The 14745-nt window shown below is 45.3% G+C and overlaps 1 protein-coding gene across 2 annotated transcripts in view; it reads left to right on the top strand.

Moving 5' to 3' along the window:
• Tshz2 (teashirt zinc finger homeobox 2) overlaps window positions 1-14745 on the top strand; it is a 450165-nt gene that overhangs the window by 243836 nt on the left and 191584 nt on the right. The window contains exon 2 of one of the 2 annotated variants that reach the window (XM_036183635.1): window positions 11462-14522. In XM_036183635.1, the coding sequence (XP_036039528.1) occupies window positions 11462-14514 (3053 nt within the window). In that variant the 3' untranslated portion in view covers window positions 14515-14522. The remainder of the gene's footprint in view (window positions 1-11461; window positions 14523-14745) is intronic. The other variant, XM_036183636.1, reaches the window with a different exon arrangement.

A 14745-nucleotide genomic window follows, 5' to 3' on the forward strand; every position in this document is an offset into this window, starting at 1 on the left:
GGTGCTGTGCACGGATTTGTTAAAACTGTGGAAGGAGCCTCGGAGACAAGAGGGTACATGTGTGACAAGCACTCCTAGCGAACCATCCCCTCACCCCTCACTCCTCCTGCTCCTCTGATCCAGACCCCAGCCAGTGGATGCTGCTGCCTGCAATTCAGGGCCCCCTCAGTTAAACAACCAGCTGTGTCCACATCCCTCTCCTGGAGAAGAGCCAGTGCAGTACCACAAAAGGGGATGTCAACTCACTGACCTATGACCTCTGCTGATGGTCAGGGCAGAGAAGGGACAACACGATTTGAAAAGACCATTTTCAAAGTACTTTTCACCCAAAACTGAAGTCAAAAGACCCTGCTGGACTTCCCATCAATGATTCAGAGAGACAAGAGGGCTGTACATCTCTCAGAATTTGGGGAATCAGTCCATTCTGCTGCCCAGTGTGGATCCATTCCTGGATTCAGCTGCCCGTGTTACGTAAATTGCCTCATTTGAAAGCTAAACCTAGTTAATTAAGTGCTAAACTCGGTCAGGATTTATTTGGCAGAGTTAAAATTGCCAGTCCCTTCTATTACTAAAGCTTTTGTTTCCTTCTTGTTTTGTAAAAACTTTTCAGTCAAATAAGGACATTTAAACAAATTCTGAAGAAATGGATTAAGAATAATGCTAGACTAGTTTTTTCTGCCGTCACTTGAGAGAGTAAATACCTAAACTCCTGAGAAACTCAGCCTCAGCGACACTACTCTTCACAGTGGATTTCTGTTCCTGTCACTAGGACAGGGGGACACGTGTAAGACTGTGCCCCCACAGAGCCTAAATATCAGGGCTGCTTTAAGTCAGCAAGCAAGCAGCCTGGATGTGGGGTGCTCCCTGACACTGAAGACGCTCAGGCACCTGCTAATCATCTTCTTGAGGACTGATGCAAGATGAAAGTCCTGAGAGCCGAAATCATTGCTCTCCCCATCCCTTACATTTAATCCCAAGTTCAGTGGGAAGAATGTAGGTCTGTTTCCAAATGGGTGGGATGGGAAGGAATTCCATTTGGGTGGGCTGCTCATGATGACCCCTAGTGAAGAACACAACATGAAAAAGAAAGGTTGGAAGGTCTCCTCTCAGAGTCAGGCACGGTAGGATCAAAGAGTCCCCAAGCCAGGACACCTTCCCAGTCTTCGGACTTGGCATCACTCCACAAAGCGTTCTTTTCACCTTGGATTTCTATGACTCAGGAGACAGCAAATACTCCTCACTGAAACACAAGAACCTGCCAGCTCCCTGACAACACCAATTTAGCTTCTAGGAGGCAACGCTGGACTTTCTTCTCTCTTTCTTTCTTCCTTAATGGGAAGTGGTCACAGCCACGAACTTAGCAAAAGATGTGGGTTAAAGTTTGTCCGTTCTTTGCTAATGCAGTTAGACGTTTTCGAGAAAAGGCAACGAGAAGTGATCATTATCCATTATCTGCATGAAATATTTCAGAGAAAGAAGCGGTATTTGCCGAGAGAGAGAGAGAGAGAGAGAGAGAGAGAGAGAGAGAGAGAGAGAGAGAGAGGAGAAGAAGAAAAGAAGAGAAGAGAAGAGCTGTCTGACTTCAGGCCAGGCAAGAGGGAAACAGGATCACCTTCACATTCTGTAGGATGCTGTGTGAGCGACGTTATTTCAAGTAAACTGGAAAAAGCCAGAAGTACAGATGGTGCACTGGCTCCCCATCCCGTCTGAAGGTCGTCCTGGACAATGAGCTGGTGTCCCTTTCCTTGGCACAAAAAAAAGATAGAATCCTTCTATTCTTGAAAAGAATGATGGGTGGGTGCATGTGCATGTATATAGCCTTATGTGGGAGAATGTATAGGAAATAAGTAACGCTATTCTGCTGGAAACAGTTGCTCCAGCTTCAAAGTCAAAGCCTGTGGTTCTCCATTGAATAAGGAAGCATCCATCCCGTTGCAATTTCTCTGCCCCTGTTTTCTTTCACATTTTCTCCCCCCAGTTCCTGATTGATGGCCGTCTCCATGTTGAGGATATTCTAAGGATAATGATTTCTAAACTGGAAGCACCAGAAAGCTTCCAAAGTGGCTCCCTTCTCCATGAATATTTTCTCACTCTGCTTTTTTAAATTGTCACTAAGACGCATCCCAATAATAATGCATGCTGGCCGGCAACCTGAGGTAGCAGAATATAAAGTATTTTTTTTCTCAGAGACCTTCTGCTTCAAGCATTTGTCACCTCTCTCGATGCGGAGCCTGAGGCTCTGAGCAGAGACCTTCTTCTCTTGGATAGTGGGCCGATTTATTTCTCAAGGATTGCAGACATTATCATTATGGGTAACGATCTAATAACTTGCTGCGCTGTATTTGAGCATCACTTCTACAGAAGTTCCCTGCACATATCCACTGGCACCTTATACAAATGACTTTGTATTAAGTAGCAAACCCCACCCTACAGGAGGCTCTCTTTGTATTTACACACTAACAAAGCTGCCTTGTAGTGGATGCAAATGCCGAGTGAGTGCTGTCGTTTTGGGCTAAGATTTCAGGATAACAGAAAACGTAGAAGACAATTGATTTCAGCTTTCTATAGGTCAAGTTGAAGATCAGGATTCTCAGTTCTTACAGTGCCTAGTGTGGGGCTGGGAGATTGGAGGAAGTATTACACCTTGATTGTTTTATATGCTTTCTGCGATGAGATACCCTGGCCACCTTACAAACTACACCCTACTATTATTCCTGTTATTGGTGAAGATGTCACCCCTTTGAAAATATGAGCACTTTCCCCAGGATCACAGGAAGCAAGATGTGGCAGATCTGAACTACAATCTGCCTGGTCCAAGACTGTGTGCCATTTCACCTATTCCTTCTTGAACAAGTCCTTTCCTGGCCCTTCCTGGTCCTGGGATGGGGCCTGGGGCCTCATGCACGCTAAGCATGCTCTACACCGAGCCTCATCCCAGCTCTTTTTACTTTTTATTCTGAGACAGGTTTCACTAACTTTCCCATGCTAGCTCTGCAGCTCAGGCTCGCCTTGAATGCAAGATCTTTCTGCCTCAGCCTTCCAAATAGTTGTGATTACAGGGCCCAGCTTCATAAGCCTTATGCAAGTGATTTTGTGTCTCTTGCTCAGTGTTTCTTGGCAGTGTCGTCTGGCAGCAAGCATTTATGTGTGAATCATTCAACCTTTCCCAAAGCTGGTTCCCACACATCCTTAAGATCTCTATACTGGTGTGGAGACCTGTATTCTGACTATCTCTCGGCTTAGACATTTACATCGTGGAGTCTTGATTATAGAATGCCCTGGAGATAGTCTGAAATGATCCCCATCCTGCAAGTTTTGGGGCAAGCCTAACAGTCTGTATGTCTACTGATGCTGACACAGGGAACGTACTCTGAACAGTGAGAGATCACATTGGGTCCCTGCTGCTTCTTTGCCCTAAAAAAACATAACCTAGAGGCAGGCAGGCTTGGAGTGAAACCAACAGGTAAGGAAACTGGTCAGAAAATTCAGGAGATGAAAACCAGAGAAGCAGCCCAGGTCTTCCACCTCAGTCTCTCCTGCTCCCCATTCCACATTCAAGGATTGTAAATGAATGGACCCCAGACATGCCTGGTTTCACCTCTATAGATGACCAGAACAAAATGCCTAGGGAAGATAGCTCAGTTGGTAATGAACTTCTCTTGCAAGTGTGAGGACTTGAGTTTGGTGCCCAGAACCTTAGATTGATAGATACATACATACATATATACATAGATGATACATAGATAAATAGATAGAGATAGATAGATAGATAGATAGATAGATAGATAGATAGATATGATAGATAGATGGATACAAAGATACATACATAGGTAGATAGATAGATGATAGATACATACATACATAGACAGACACACAGATGAATAAATAAATGCATAGACAAATAAATAAATAAATGGATAAATAAATAGATAGATCAATAAATAAACAAATAAATGTAAGCCAGGTGCATTGGTCCACACTTGGAACCTCAGCATCAGAGAGGCAGAGACAGGCTCACTAGCTGGCTGGCCTGGGGAAATCAGTGATCTCCAAGCCAATGAGAGATGACTTCTGAACAATGACATCTGAGGTTGATCACATCTTCACATTCACCCGTGCATACAGATAAAGCCTAGGAACTCTTGGCCCTATGCTAGAGCCTGAGTAGACATTATGCTTCTCAACATGGCACAAACTATATGGCTCCTCAGTATCTCTCCATCCAGCCAAATGTCTGTTCCTATTTATCCTTGTGTCAGGATTGTTTCTTTTTCCATGTGGCCTACTTTCCCCACTTAGTTACCTGCATTCTTACAAGGATGTGTGACCTCCCTGTGACCTCTCTCTCCCCATTCTGATGTCCTGTATCTGTCAGTAACCCATCTCTCCCCTCTCCTTGGCTTTGGGAGGATCTCCCAGGACAGCAGTCCCTGTGAAACTCGCCCAAAGCATCTTGGCTCTGGTAGCAGAGAGTAAATATTTTTTTTCCAAGTGAATAAACAAGGAAGCTGAGGGTCCACTTCCCTGGTCTTAGTCCTTTTGGCTAGTGATGAAGATGTGGAGAAAGTCACAATGTACCATGAGAAAACAGGTTCACAGTCTGAAGGCTGATGATGGGCCAGGAAAGTATTTTGTATAAATATACACCCATAACAATACATACCCCATCTGATAGGCATCCATTGTGCATGTGAATCATTGTAATTCACTGATTAGTTTCAGAGAGAGAGAGAGAGAGAGAGAGAGAGAGAGAGAGAGAGAGAGAGAAAGAGAGAATCAAAATAAGGAAGTTTCTCATTTGTTTCCACAAAGGTCTTGCAGTCTCAGGATGAGCCTCACCAGGATTGTACCTACTCTCTCTGCAGTGTTCCCTCAAACAAAGAACTCCACTTGTTTGGTTCTGAGATTCACATCGAGGAGTGAACAAAACCCCACTTTCCCTTTGAGACAGGGTTTCACTATGTAGCCTTGAACTCATAGACACCGGCTTGTCTCTGCTCCCCAAGTGCTGGGATTAAAGGCATATATCACCAAACCTGGGTAAAGCATTCTCTTCAGGTTCTCTCTCTCTCTCTCTCTCTCTCTCTCTCTCTCTCTCTCTCTCTCTCTCTCTCTCTCTCTCTCCATTTCCCCACAGCATTAAGGTTACAGACACACAAGGCCATGTCTGGCTTTTTACAGGAGTGCTGAGGATTTGAACTCAGATCTTCATACAACAGGCACTCTTCTCCACTGAGCCATCTCCCCAGTCCCACGGACCCTCCTCTTTCAAGGAGTATGTCTAAGTCACCATTATATGTACCATTGAGGAGACTCTGTACATTGAGTGATGGCATGATTACTGAAAATATCCCTGCTTCCAGATGTGTCTGAACCCGGATAACTCCTCTAGGCTGCAGGCAGGCTAAGCCTGGCCTTCTGAGACCTGGGTTCTATGTGCATATCATCTGAGATGGCATAGAATCCTGCAGCCCTCTAGCTTCCCATCATCCTGAAATGAAAAGCAGATGGCCCCTCCACCCTTCCTCTAGAGGCCCTAGCTCTGGGTTTGGCCACCTTCTAAAAGTGGCTCAGATTCCTTGCACACTATATCTTCTAACTCTCCACTCATCCTGGCAGCAGAGTGCCAATAATTATGTCTGCACTAACAGACTGCAGACCACACTCACCGAACAGGACACAGTGGCCTCACCAGGTGTCATCGCTCAGTGTACCTACTAGGAACCTGGTGTGGAATTGTCCGCAGCCCTCATTTAGATCTGCCCCACATACAGAGGGCTCTTTGTGTGACTTTAAGCTGTCACTTAGTGGGACAGACTGGCAAAATGATCATGTCACAGTCAGGTGTGTTAGTAAATGAGATCCTGGTCAAATCCTGGTTTGCTTTTGAAAATCTGGCTTCCTAAGGTTTACATTTTTCTCTGGTTAAAACCTTTGTTTCACCTCCTATGCCATTTTACAAACTGTCCATGTTTTAACCCTAGAAATGTACTGTAGCAAAGGTCTAATATCTAACATGAGATAACCTGCAAGTTATTTTTGTACAATGTCATTTAAACAATTTTTACTGGAGATTTTTAGAACAACCAAAGTAGTCACTTATTTAAAAAGTAGTAGTTTCCTTTTTATTTTTATTTGACTTTTAAGAGAAATTTTCTGAAAACGTAAGGGTTTGTTTCTAAATTTACCCACATACTGTTAAAGTACAAAGAATTCAGGAGATGATCCCCCCCACTAATATCTATGGAGCACACACCACTAAACTGTGATGGAGTTTATCTTCATATGTTAGAGGCAAAATTAGCCCATAGTGTCAGACAGCCTGTGTGTGAATCTCTTTCGAAGCAGGCTGTTCACCCTAAGAGCCTAATTGCTCATGCTCTGCAGTCTTGGTGTCTATTCTTAATCTTCATGCTGAAGTACAAATCCACACTGCAGAAGGTTAGCCAACAAGAAAGCCAGTGGCTCTGTTAGCCGGGAACCACCGTTCTTGGTGTGCTCTTGTCTGCCCGAATAAATTCATAAAGGTGGTTGTGACTCATACCTGAGCGATTTGGAGGGGGTTGATCACTGCTCGTGTGAGAACCAGCCCTATTGCTGAGTAGCCTGAGGTGGCAGAAAAAATAATGTTCTCACTGTCTGATCTATTCATCCAATCCTTCCTTCATTCAAACATTTGTGGACAAGATGTAATCATGCCAGAGTGGGACTTGCTGTAAAGAGAAGCAAAGTTTGTGAGGTGGATTGTTGGGGCAGATATTCTAATTCCATGTTCAATGGGAGCCCCCAAGCAATCAGCAGACTGGAGAAAAGGACCATTGTTAGTACAGCGCTGTGGGATGTCTAAGACGCAGGCTCTGATTGAATTTACAGAAAGAAGGGGAACTGGCCGGGAAAAATCTCTGTTTGAGAAAGGGCCTTGGCCAAAAGCAAAGAGAACGAACTCCTAGGAGGTGAGATCTGCAATTGCAGAGAACCGGGTTAGTGGTCAGTTCCATCTTGCTCCTTAGACACACACAGCAGGGAGGGTATGGCTGCTCAAGGCTAGAGCTGAGAGGCACACAGACACCAAATCCTATTGGCTCCTAGAGTCGATCCTAAGAGTTTGCATTTCACTTTAAGTGTACCAAAGCCATTGCCAGAGTTAAAGCAGGAACTTCCTGGCCTGGCTCATTTTGCATAGAATGTTCTAGCAATAGAGCCAGTGAACACCTGTCATTCCAGAACTCCAGAAGCTGAAATAAGAGAATTGTAAGTTCAAAGCCAGTCTGGGTTATATACAGAGAATCTGTCTAAAACTAAAAAACGTTCTAGGAGGCTGGGATAAATAGAAGTGAGGAGGCTATCATTCTATCCTAGAGGACAGTAGGACAGCCCTATCTGAGCAGAGGGAAGCATGGCAGAGAATGTTCTCCCAAGCCCAGCACTGAGACAAAGAATTGACAGGGTTGGTTCATTTGCTCACTGTCTTGGAGATGTGAGGTTTCTCATGGCCAGATTCAAACAATGGTAACGAGTAGAATTATAAAATTGGTGTAATATAGAAAATTAGTTTGATCTTCAAGCCAAAAATCCACAAAAAAGGTTCTACAGAGTGCTACTCTCCCCTCCCCCGCCACTACCACCTTGGCATAATTGTGATTGTTCCTTTTGCTAGGCAAGTATTCATAAGAACGAATTTGCCACTCATCTGCTTATAGCCAGATTCACACACGATGCCAACTCATTAAACAATTCACCGATGGCGAGAGAGACAGATCCTCATTATGCACCCCAGTCACCCAGATTCTGGCTACCTTTCCTTGCTCACCTCCACTGCCGGTAGCAAACAAAATCACTTGGATCAAGTGAACAATTTTAAATGTTTAATATTAAAATGTGGTTTTGAGAAACTCCTTGGAACCCTCAGCCATTGTTAAGATGCACTCCCTTTGACAGGTGCGCCGGCACTTTTTTTTTTTTCTGAGGCTTTTCAATGTGTTATTTTATCGGGTGCATGAGATTTAGTCTGTTCTGCGGAGGCAAACAGACAAAAAGGGTCTCTCAGCACGAGTTACTCTGCTGTAAAGGTTATAGTAAACATGTCAATGCCTAATTAAGCAGAAAATTTTATCTGTATTGTGGGGGAGGAGTGTGCTGTCTCCGACTTTTCTTCTGAGGAATCCATTTAGAAGGACAAAGTAGATTGTGAGGTTGAATGGGTCTGGGAAGCTCAGCACCAAAGGTCAGCAGAAAAAAAAGGAAAAATGGGAAGAAGCCCTACTTCCTGTCCCTCGCTGCAAAGTGACTGTACCAGTTGGCAGGTGTGTGTGTGTGTGTGTGTGTGTGTGTGTGTGTGTGTATTATATATATTTATATGTTGTATGTTACATATATATATATATATGTTGTGTGTATTATATATTTATGTTGTGTGTATTATATATATTTATATGTTGTGTGTTACATATATTTAAATGGTTTGTGTGTTATATATATATATTTATATGTTGTGTCAGTTACATATATTTATATGTTGTGTATGTTACATATATTTAAATGGTGTGTGTGTGTGTGTGTGTGTGTGTGTGTGTATACATACATTTCTTTCTCTCTGTGACCACACTACTCATAAGCATGGTGACTATATGTTATAGCCTGAAGCAGTCATGGGTAATATTGTTAACTTGGTGTTTGTCCCAGAGTCATAACACCCATTTCCTTTTCAAAAGTGACTGTATTTATTTCATAAAGTTTGCCTGATTTCACTCACAAATGCAAAATTATTTCACCAAGAGTGGTGGTTCATGCCTGCAATACCAGCACTGAGGCAGGAGGATTGTGAGAATTCACAGCCAACTTGGGACTGCAAAGAGACACTCCAAAGAAAGAGCAACAGCAAAGTAACTAGTAACTTCTATCTGATGGCTAAAATATACCTGATTTTTGAAGTATCTTCCATGTCTCAGGAAACTTTTGTCTTTTTATTAAGAACTTAAGAAATTAAGAACTTTCTCCATGAACGTAATAGTGTAACACCTCCTAAAAACTCATAAGTTAGTCCTGGCAGAAGAGAAGAGGAGGGTCTGGTCTGATGTAGGCATTCGGTTGTTTCAAGATGCAGTTTTCTTACAGGAAGTGGTTGCTTGGCTGGATTGGATAGTTTTCCTTTCCTCCAATCAATTTTTGGCACTAGAGACCAGCAACACCAATTTAATGAAAAATCTGCTTGTCAGCTTGCTGGGAAAGCAAAAAAACACCTCACCAATAACAATAAAATAACAAACACAACCATAAAACTTGTGGCCAGACTGAACTTTTACATTTTATCTTGTTTTATGGACTCCTGCCCTCAAAGCTATGGGCCCTTGCCTTCAGCCTTTCCACAATCCTCTCTAGCTGTTAGAGATCGACCAAATTTCACTGCTGCCCTGGGAAGATTTTCTTACTCATTAAGTTGTCGGTAAAAAGAAAGGGAGAGTCCTGCACAAGACAATGGATTCTTTCAACAGACAGGAATGAGTTTTGTGGGGACCCTTAGGATCTGCAGTGTTCTTCATGTTTAAGCCTCAGTTTCCAGAACTACCTATAAAAATAGATAAATAATTGTACTTACTGTATGTGGATATTAGATAAAAATGAAAGGACATGCTTGGAGGCTGGAAAGATGGCTCAGTGGTCAATGTGTAAGCATAAGGACCAGAGTTTGGAGAACCAGCACTGCATACAAGCCAGGCAGACCTGACAGCCTGCCTGTCACCCCAGCACTCAGGAGGCAGATACAGGGAACCCATGGAGAAAGCTGGTTAGAGGAACCAGCTGAATGAGCCAGCTCTAGGCTCATGTGAGAGAGCCTGCCTGCCTTAGTACATGAGGAGGAGAGGTTCTGAGGAGGACAACAGCATCAGTCTCGAACCTCCACCAGAGCTGCACACAAGCCCACACACATGTGAACACACATGCCCACACACATGTGAACATGCATGCACACATCAAAATGCATTTGCAGTGATTTACTTGGGTGCCGGGGGAGAATAATTTCTCAATTAAAATTCTTCATCTTCACCAACAGCAACAGCTTTGATCCCATGACTACGGCTTCCTTCTTCCTGACCCCCTTGTCTTTGAACTCTCTCTGCTGGCCATGAGTGCAGGGACACCTCCCTTCCAAGCTTTAGTTCTGGTGGATGAAAGAGCAGAAGCTGGGCCAGGGCTTTTGTTTTGTTTTTTCCCTGCCATCAAGAGGGAGAGCGATGTTTATGAGGAGAACATTACATTCAGATCATGCTAAGCTTGCAGATTTGAAGCTGGGTCTCTTCTGCATGAGTCCCTCTTTGGTTGCATTTTGCCCACATGACTCTGAAAGGCCAGGTGGAGAAAATGAACCCACAGGCATAAACAGTCACATTCCCCATCGGCACTGATGGATATTTGTCCATTAATTCTCTTTTGCGCCCGCTCTCTCGTGCCTTCATTTTCCCTATGCAATTACTGGCCCTCGGTCCTTTCAGAGAAGGGAAAGCATACATTCCCCAATAGCATTTTGCATCCACAAATCAACTATATAATTGGCATCTCATGACGGGTACCCACAAATCACGGTGCGTTTGAAATTACAGGAACAAGATCGAGAAAGTATTTTTAGCCGTGTCTGTAAAGGTCTTCATAAAACCGTGTGAGAATAATAGACTAGCCCCCAAATCTCGCATTCTAACACCATCCCCATTATTTTAAAATCATTGTATTTGCTGAGCTTACATAATTTTTCAGCCTTTGGTGGGAGATTGTATTTGCATACTCCATGGTCTCTTTCCCAGCAACTCTCTATAAATAAAAAATGTTACAACAGAAAGACACAGGCCATCAAAGATACAATGGCTATGCCTCCAGGTGCCTGTTTGGATACCTCTATCCCGATACTCCCAAGTGCCTTGGGACAGTCTGCCATTGAAATGCTGAGGGCCACGCTAGCTTTCTTAGGAGCCAACATCCTCCTGTTCTGAGATGTTAATAGGGTTTGTGTTTCAGTCTAGATCTCCAGAAAGCCATACACGTGAATTTAGCCATTGCTAATTTGTAGGAATATCAGAATGATATTTGATCCCTTAATTGTTAACTTGTGATAGTCATCACACATAGAGAGTTATGTCTTCACCGAGTTAAAACGAAATAGCCAATGCTTAAAAACTGGTTTCCATCCACAGCACCACATAACTGAATGCTGTAATCCCAGAACTGGGGAGTTAGAGGCAAGAGGATCAAAAGTTCATGTCCTGCAACATAGCAAATTTGAGGCCAGCCTGGGCTACATGAGACCCTGCCCCCAAATAAAAATACATCATCTATCTTTTCTCCTGTTTCTGTTGCTTGCAGTTGGTAAAAGTATAGATCAAATTGCTATTCCATTCAGCCTGGGGAAGCAGGGACATGGGGATGGACTGTGTGAGCCATTACATTTAGTCCATCTCTGTATCTCTTGCAGGCTATGCCCAGGAGGAAGTGCTGAAGGAAGAGGAGGAAATAAAGGAGGAAGAGGAGGAGGAGGAAGACGGTGGTTCGGTGGCTCACCATCAGGGCAGCAACGACGCTGGCACAGATGAGGAACTAGAAACAGTCCCAGAGCAGAAAGGCTACTTCAGCTGCCAGAACTCTCCAGGGAGCCACCTGTCCAATCAGGACGCAGAAAACGAATCTCTTCTGAGTGATGCCAGCGACCAGGTGTCAGACATCAAGAGCATCTGTGGCCGAGATGCCTCGGACAAGAAAGCAAATGCTCACCCCAAGCTTCCAAGCGAACCCCATAACTGCATGGATAAAATGACAGCCGTCTATGCCAACATCCTGTCAGATTCCTACTGGTCAGGCCTGGGCCTCGGCTTCAAATTATCCAACAGCGAGAGACGGAATTGTGACACCCGCAACAGCAGCAACAAGAATGATTTTGATTGGCACCAAGACGCCCTGTCCAAAAGCCTACAGCAGAACTTGCCTTCCCGGTCTGTCTCTAAGCCCAGCCTATTCAGCTCTGTGCAACTGTACCGGCAGAGCAGTAAGATGTGTGGCTCAGTGTTCACCGGGGCCAGCAGGTTCCGCTGCAGGCAGTGCAGCGCAGCCTACGACACTCTGGTGGAGCTGACCGTGCACATGAATGAGACGGGCCACTATCAAGATGACAACCGCAAGAAAGATAAGCTCAGACCCACAAGCTACTCAAAGCCCCGGAAAAGGGCCTTCCAAGACATGGACAAAGAGGATGCTCAAAAGGTACTGAAATGTATGTTTTGCGGTGACTCCTTCGATTCCCTGCAAGATTTGAGCGTCCACATGATAAAGACAAAACATTACCAAAAAGTGCCTTTGAAGGAACCGGTACCAACCATTTCCTCTAAAATGGTCACACCAGCTAAGAAGCGTGTTTTTGATGTCAACAGGCCTTGCTCTCCAGACTCCACCACAGGGTCACTTGCAGATTCATTTTCTTCCCAGAAAAATGCCAACCTGCAGCTGCCCTCCAACAGCCGCTATGGCTACCAAAACGGAGCCAGCTACACCTGGCAGTTCGAGGCCTGCAAGTCCCAGATCTTAAAGTGTATGGAGTGTGGCAGTTCTCATGATACCTTGCAGCAACTCACCACCCACATGATGGTCACAGGCCACTTTCTCAAAGTCACCAGCTCTGCCTCCAAGAAAGGAAAGCAGCTGGTGTTGGACCCACTGGCCGTGGAGAAAATGCAGTCTCTGTCTGAGACTCCAAACAGTGATTCTCTGGCCCCTAAGCCATCAAGTAACTCTGCCTCTGACTGTACAGCCTCTACCACTGAGTCAAAGAAAGAGAGCAAGAAGGAGAAGGCAGAGGAGATCAATGAAAAGGAACAGGGTGTGAAAAGCGAAAACTATGAAGACCCTCTACAGAAACCTCTCGACCCTACCATGAAATACCAGTATCTAAGAGAAGAGGACTTGGAAGATGGCTCAAAGGGTGGTGGAGACATTTTAAAGTCACTGGAAAATACAGTAACCACAGCCATCAACAAGGCCCAAAATGGTGCTCCCAGCTGGAGCGCATACCCAAGTATCCATGCAGCCTACCAGCTGTCAGAGGGTGCCAAGCCACCCATGGCAATGGGCTCCCAGATACTGCAAATCAGACCCAACCTCGCCAACAAGCTGAGGCCGATTGCACCCAAATGGAAAGTCATGCCACTTGGCCCTGTGCCCACAAACCTGGCCCTGTACACTCAAGTTAAGAAGGAGACAGAAGACAAAGATGAAGTCGTGAAGGAGTGTGGGAAGGAAAGTCCCCACGAAGAGGCGACCTCTTTCAGCCAGTCTGAGGGGGAGTCTTTCTCCAAAATCGAACCACCTGCAGAATCCAGAAAGGTGGAGCCCTGTCCCCTGGAGGAGGAAGAGCAGCTGCTCAAAGAGAAACCAGAGCCCTTAGAACCAGTGTCCTCTATGAGCAATGGATGTGCACCGGCTAACCACAGCCCGGCCCTGCCTTGCATCAACCCACTCAGTGCCCTGCAGTCGGTCCTGAACAACCACCTGGGCAAAGCTACGGAGCCCTTGCGCTCCCCTTCCTGCTCCAGCCCCAACTCAAGCACAATCTCCATGTTCCATAAGTCCAGTCTCAGCGTGGTGGACAAGCCGGTCATAAGTCCCACCTCCACCAGGCCGGCCAGTGTGTCCCGACACTACTTGTTTGAGAACAGCGACCAGCCCATTGACCTGACCAAGTCCAAAAGCAAGAGAGCTGAGTCCTCGCAAGCACAATCCTGCACGTCCCCACCTCAGAAGCATGCTCTGTGTGACATTGCCGATATGGTCAAGGTCCTACCCAAAGCCACCACCCCAAAGCCAGCTGCTTCCTCGAGGGTCCCACCTATGAAGCTGGAAATGGATGTCAGACGCTTTGAGGATGTTTCCGGCGAAGTCTCAACTTTGCACAAAAGGAAAGGCAGGCAGTCCAACTGGAACCCCCAGCACCTTCTCATCCTGCAAGCTCAGTTTGCCTCGAGCCTCTTCCAGACATCGGAGGGCAAATATCTGCTTTCTGACCTGGGCCCACAAGAGCGGATGCAAATCTCAAAGTTCACAGGACTCTCGATGACCACAATCAGCCACTGGCTGGCCAATGTCAAGTATCAACTTAGGAAAACAGGTGGGACAAAATTCCTGAAAAACATGGACAAAGGGCACCCCATCTTTTACTGCAGTGACTGTGCATCCCAGTTCAGAACCCCTTCTACTTACATCAGCCACTTAGAGTCTCACCTGGGCTTCCAAATGAAGGACATGACCCGGATGGCAGCTGACCAGCCAAGCAAGGCGGAGCAGGAGATCTCCCGGGTGTCGTCGGCTCAGAGGTCTCCGGAAACAATAGCTGGTGAAGAGGACACAGACTCTAAATTCAAGTGTAAGTTGTGCAGTCGGACATTTGTGAGCAAACATGCAGTAAAACTCCACCTAAGCAAAACGCACAGCAAGTCACCCGAACACCATTCTCAGTTTGTAACAGACGTGGATGAAGAATAGTTCTGCAGGTATGGGTTTGCTCCCAGGTGATGGTGACCATGGCCTTGTGAGGAGCATGTTCAAAGGAAATGATGGGTCTGCTTAGAGGCAGAGGGTATCTCCCAAGGCCATGCAAGACTGTAGCTTGCTGGCATGAACTTAACTTTTACAAAAGACAGAACATGATGAGTGGGTCCCAGCAATTCCCCAACGTCCTTCAGGTTAGTAAAGAAGTAGGATACAGTGTATCTA

The sequence above is a fragment of the Onychomys torridus genome, chromosome 4 (genome assembly GCF_903995425.1).
Source record: "Onychomys torridus chromosome 4, mOncTor1.1, whole genome shotgun sequence".
In the NCBI taxonomy this organism is placed as follows: domain Eukaryota; kingdom Metazoa; phylum Chordata; class Mammalia; order Rodentia; family Cricetidae; genus Onychomys; species Onychomys torridus.